This window comes from Lolium perenne, chromosome 1, assembly GCF_019359855.2.
Source record: "Lolium perenne isolate Kyuss_39 chromosome 1, Kyuss_2.0, whole genome shotgun sequence".
Taxonomy (NCBI): Eukaryota; Viridiplantae; Streptophyta; class Magnoliopsida; order Poales; family Poaceae; genus Lolium; species Lolium perenne.
This window is the reverse complement of record NC_067244.2, coordinates 977,988-983,747: the sequence shown is the minus strand read 5'-3', so window position 1 is coordinate 983,747 and position 5,760 is coordinate 977,988. Positions and strand designations below refer to the sequence as shown.

At 44.7% G+C, this 5,760-nt stretch overlaps 1 protein-coding gene across 1 annotated transcript; it reads left to right on the top strand.

Annotated features, from left to right (window-relative positions):
- The first annotated feature begins 3,578 nt into the window (after window positions 1-3,578).
- On the top strand, window positions 3,579-5,241 carry LOC127332389 (uncharacterized). The gene is made up of 4 exons (XM_071825200.1): window positions 3,579-4,328; window positions 4,430-4,749; window positions 4,831-5,065; window positions 5,164-5,241. The coding sequence occupies exons 1-4, from the start codon at window positions 3,579-3,581 to the stop codon at window positions 5,239-5,241; spliced, it is 1,383 nt and encodes a 460-aa protein (XP_071681301.1).
- The last annotated feature ends 519 nt before the right edge of the window (window positions 5,242-5,760 follow it).

Genomic DNA, 5,760 nt, shown 5'->3' with positions numbered 1-5,760 from the left:
GCCATAACCCACGGAAATGGAGGCTGAAAACATGAAAAACACGAGTTTTTGCAACGCCTCTCAAATCATGTATCAGTCGTTACGTTAGCTGGAAATCATCCCGGGAACTGGAAAATGTGAGCTATAGGCCATGAAATGGCCAACAAACATGAAAACTGTGAGCTATAGCCCATGGAAATGGAGGTACAAAACATGAAAAACACGTATTTTTGTGACGCATCTCAAATAATGTGTGCTATAACACACAGAAATGGAGGCTGAAAACAGGAAAAACATGAGTTTTTGCAACGCCTCTCAAATCATGTATCATTCGTTACGGTAGCTGGAAATTGTCCCGGGAACCGGAAACTGTGCGCTATAGGCCATCAAATGGGAAAAAACATGAAAAATGTGAGCTATAGCCCACGGAAATGGAGGCTGAAAACATGAAAAACACGAGTTTTTGCAACGCCTCTAAAATCGTGTATCAGTCGTTACGTTAGCTAAATCATCCCGGGAACTGGAAAATGTGCGCTATAGTCCATGAAATGGCCAAAAACATGAAAACTGTGAGCTATTGCCCATGGAAATAGAGGCACAAAACATGAAAAACACATATTTTTGTGATGCCTCTCAAAACATGTATCGATATGTACGGTAGCAGGAAATCATCCCGGGAACTGGAAAATATGTGCTATAGCCCATGAAATGGGCAAAAACATGAAAACTGTGAGCTATTGCTCACGGAATTGGAGGCTGAAAACATGAAAAACATGAGTTTTTGCGACGCCTCTCGAACCAAGTACCGGTCGTTACGTTAGCTGGAAATCGTCCCGGGAGCAGGAAAATGTGCGCTATAACCCATGAAATGGGCAAAAAATGAAAAATGTGAGCTATAGCCTACGGAAATGGAGGCTGCAAACATGAAAAACATGAGTTTTTGCAACGCCTCTCAAATCATGTATCGGTCGTTACGATGGCTGGAAATTGTCCCGGAACCGGAAACTGTGCGCTATAGGCCATGAAATGGGAAAAAACATGAAAAATGTGAGCTATAGCTCACGGAATTGGAGGCTGAAAACATGAAAAACACAAGTTTTTGCGACGCCTCTCAAATCATGTAGCAGTCGTTACGGTAGCTGGAAATCGTCCCGGGAACCGGAAAATGTGCGCTATAGGCAATGAAATGGGAAAAAAACATGAAAAATGTGAGCTATAACCCACGGAAATGGAGGCTGAAAACTTGAAAAACACGAGTTTTTGCAACGTCTCTCAAATCATGTATCAGTCATTACGTTAGCTGGAAATCATCCCGGGAACTGAAAAATGTGAGCTATAGCTCACGGAATTGGAGGCTGAAAACATGAAAAGCACGAGTTTTTGCGACGCCTCTCAAATCAGGTAGCAGTCGTTAAGGTAGCTGGAAATCGTCCCGGGAACCGGAAAATGTGCGCTATAGGCAATGAAATGGGGAAAAACATGAAAAATGTGAGCCATAACCCACGGAAATGGAGGCTGAAAACATGAAAAACACGAGTTTTTGCAACGCCTCTCAAATCATGTATCAGTCGTTACGTTAGCTGGAAATCATCCCGGGAACTGGAAAATGTGAGCTATAGGCCATGAAATGGCCAACAAACATGAAAACTGTGAGCTATAGCCCATTGACAAGGGATTAACTTGTCAATGCCTATGGATTGTAGGCTAGGGTTTAGTTAGAAGTAGAGGGCAAGTAGATCTCGAAGGTTTCAGCCGAAAAGTACTCGACGACTATGAAAACTAGGGTTTGCAGACAATGATTCGATTGATTCTTTGTCCCTCGACTCCCCCTTTTTATGAGGTGAAGCCGAGGGATTCGTGCTATACAAGTTTACAGAGTCCGGGACGGTTTCTAACTCATCCCGCCAGATTACAAACAACACTTCCTATTACAACTCTATCTTTCCTTAGTAAATCTTGGGCTCCCGAATCTTCTTATTCTTCGGGTATTTGGGTTCCAGTAAACCGCGGGTACCATGTTCGTCTGGGGCATTTGGGTTGCCTATGTCAGTTTGCACCGAGATTTTGCTTGAATCGTAGAGTCAGGGAAAATCTCCATTGTTTATTTTTACTCGAAAGCTTTAACCTTTTATATTTCTTCACATAAAATTCTATATTGTACAGGGATACTGGTAATTGGGGCTAGTTCATCTGACGGATCAGGTACTAGTTAACTGCTCTAGTGGCAATCCGCAAAAACCTACTTCAAAATCACGTCCCCGGACATGATCTCGGGATACTGGTGTAAACGTCGACAGGTGCCGCTTAAGGTCTTACCATTCTGTCGAGTCCCAGTCAAATTTATCGGGTACCTAACGCGTCCGTTAGGATTTTTCTTCGTATCTGTTGATACGGATAAAAGTAGCAGAGCGCAGTCTTTGGCGATGCCACGCCCAGCAGAACGGATCTGGGGTCTTACCTTCGCAAATTTGCGGCATTCAGAAATTGATCGCAACTTCGGCGTTCTGAGAATATATTGTCGAGTGCTTTTCCGGCTGTTGGAATGGCACATTTTATCGAGTCATATATGACTTATATTGTTCTCCGATGGGAGTATATGTAGAGTTAATTATAACTCGAAATATACTCTCTTGTTTTTCTATTTTTGTTAATTTCATCGGGCACGCGAACAGCGTTCCCGATGGGAGTAGTTTCGAGGCTACAACCAAGAACTTGTGCTTGGTTGTAGGCTCAACATTTTAGTCCACCTTGTCGCTATATTTTCATTACTTCCCAATATGATCTCTTTCTTCTTCTCTCTTTTTTTATCTCTCGGGTGCGCGAACAGCGTTCTCGATGGGAGTAGCCCCCGAGGCTACAGCCAAGGACTTGTGCTTGGTTGTAGGCTCCCGCAATTTCTATATTTGTCATACTCGAAAATTTACTTTTTTCTGAAGTAGCCCCCGAGCATTTGGGCAAAAACTTGTATTTGATCAAAGGCTCCCGAAGTATTGAATAATTCTTTCTGTCGCCACTTTTTTTTTATTTTTCTTGTCGACATACTTCCCTTAATCAAATTTACTTCATCCTTCTCGAATAGTCGTGAGTTCTCTGCCCTGTGGGTCCATTGCTTCGACCATGTTGACACGTCGTGCAAGTAGTGGACACACGTCCTCCGCTTTTCCTGGCGCACGTACGGTAACGCCTATTTCAGTAAAAATACTCTTTTGCCCTTGTGTCTAAAAGATCCATCCTCACCACACGATTTCTTCATCCAACGGCACACTGCTTCACCCGAATCTTATATAAACCCTTCTTCAACCTTCGTTCATCCCCTCGCTTGCGCCGCTCACCTGTTCCTTTTCGCAAAACTTCCCCTGCGCCCAACTCTCTCCAATCTTCCGTACGCACATACATTGCTCTGCCCACTGCCGTTGATGCCACCGCGCACGCGTCTGACTCGCCACAGCACGCCGGAATCCAAGATGGCCGCCGAGGATTTTGAGTGGGAGAGATCCAAAATCTCCAATCAAGACATCAACACGCTGAAGAGGCTCGGCCTCATGACGAAGGAGGACGCCATCCGCTTTCCTAGCGAAGAAAGCTACCCCAAGCCTCCAATGGAGTATCGGGTTAGTTTTGTTGATCACCTGATCCGCGGCCTTTCAACCCCAATCCATGATTTCCTCCGCGGCCTTCTTTTTGTTTATGGGATTCAACTGCACCAGTTGACTCCCAATTCCATCCTTCACATTTCTATTTTTATCACACTTTGCGAATGCTTCCTCGGAATCACTCCCAATTGGGCTCTGTGGAAGCGCATTTTCTGCCTCCGCCGTAATGGCTCCCACAACGTCACTTATAACATAGGTGGCGTTGTTATCTGTGTTCGGACTGATGTCGATTATTTCGACGTCAAGTTTCCTGATTCTGTCCAAGGATGGCGCAAAAAGTGGCTCTACATCCACGAAGAAAGCGCCAATTCTGTGGAGCACAACATAGTTCCTTTTGACGGAAGTGCCAGGATTCAGCGTCGCCGTTCCTGGGATGCCGAAGCTTCTGAAGAAGAGAAAAAGGCGACAGAGGCGCTCATGGCTCGTATCCGTCATCTTCAAAACACTCGAGGCAAAGAGCTATCTGGTGTTCAAATTACTGCCTACTTCCTTAGGATTAGAGTGCAGCCTCTTCAGGCTCGCAAAAATCCCCTTTGGACGTATTCTGGTGAAAATGACGCCAACAGAATCTCCAGTGATCTTTCTGTAAAGGATTTGGAAAAATTGGTTCGAAGAATTTCTCGATTAGGCAAGAAGGATCCTATTCCCTCCTCCTGTCGAGTGGAACCATACAGTGCTTCCAATCCTCTTCCCGAGGTATTTTGTCTTCTCGAAGTTTTATCTTGTTTTGAATCGTTCCTCGTATCTTATTTGCAGTGGTATCTCACTTATTCTCTTTTGTCACTATTTCTTTGTAGAATCATCCTACTATGGCTTCCCTTCCTCCTCTTCCTGAGGATGGAGAGGTCGAAGAAAGAGCCGTTGTCGATGATGTCAACCAGGAGACCCCCTCTTTTGTGAATGAACCCGCAGATTCTCGAAAATCTGCGGGATCTACTGAGAAGGATGCTGCCTCTGAAGATACAACATCAGCGCAATCTCCTCCTCCTGCTGTTTCTCCGAAGAGCAAAAGGAAAAGGAGCAATGCCGAAGATTCCGGGACCTCGAAACCCGAAGAAACTGCTCCTTTACCTCGAAAAGCAGCTTATGATCCATACATCGAGAGTATCATCAGCTCGTAGGTTCCTTGCTCTTTTCCTTTTCTATTTGAAGAATTTTATTTTGCCTTGCTTTTTATGCTGCCACTATTTTGTCACAGTGATGATGAAGAAACACCAACTTTAGATGTGGCTGCTCGAACGAGCACGTCACATACTTTAGTTATTTCAGAAAAACCAGTTGAAGGGGAGGAATCGTCGCCTCCTCAACAAAATGTTGATACATCTACTCCTCCTTCGAGCCCCCGTGCCCCTTCACCAAAAAGGGCACGGGTTGAAAAGATTGTTGATCCTGCCCCTCAGTTGGGCAGTTCGTCGACTCTGCTCTTAGATGATGTAAGTTTGTCGGCATCTATATTTTCCTTATTTTGTTTTTTCACACCTTTTCTCTTTTTCATGCCGACGTTTCTTTTGATGTACTTACCTTTGAACAGCCAATGATCAAAGAGCTTCTTCGGATCGGGTCCCAATTTGTTGGGTACCGTGAATATGCCGCCGTGAGCCGAAGGTAACGACTTTTATACTTGCTATTTTTCTTTGACTTTCTATTCCTGTTGCTTGTCGCTTTTTTTTGATCTTTCTTTTCTTTCTTTTTCATATCTCGACAGAAAAACTTTCAGAGGCCAACGAACGTGTCGACGCACTTGCTCAAAAACTCGAGCAAAGTGAGGCGGCTCGCAAGAAAGCTGAACTTGCTGCTAGCAAAGCCAAGGCCGAGGTTGATGAAGCCAAGGTGAAAGCTGCTAGTGTCGAGGAGCTGCAGAGAAGGCTCAAAGATGCCGAATCTGCCTTAGATGAGCAGAAAACTGCACAAACTGTGCGTGAACAAGAGATCATCAAGCGTCTGAAGTCGCAAAGTCGACGTACGCTGAGTAATATCATCAACCCCTTCTATTGTACTTCCTGTTTCTTGGTTTTTGACTAATGGTTTGTCTCGTGTGGCAGCCCAAACAAACCAAGATTTTGATCTGGAGAATCCCGTCAATGACCCTCTCCTTGATGCACTTTCTCTTCTGGAGTTCCATGGGCGC

What these genes read in the sequence shown, in the direction of transcription:
- LOC127332389 (XM_071825200.1), top strand. Translation starts at nt 3,579, where the DNA reads ATGGAGTATCGGGTTAGTTTTGTTGATCACCTGATCCGCGGCCTTTCA. An exon ending in ATCGAGAGTATCATCAGCTC is followed by an intron (nt 4,750 to 4,830) that starts GTAGGTTCCTTG and finishes ATTTTGTCACAG; the next exon opens with TGATGATGAAGAAACACCAA. An exon ending in CGACTCTGCTCTTAGATGAT is followed by an intron (nt 5,066 to 5,163) that starts GTAAGTTTGTCG and finishes ACCTTTGAACAG; the next exon opens with CCAATGATCAAAGAGCTTCT.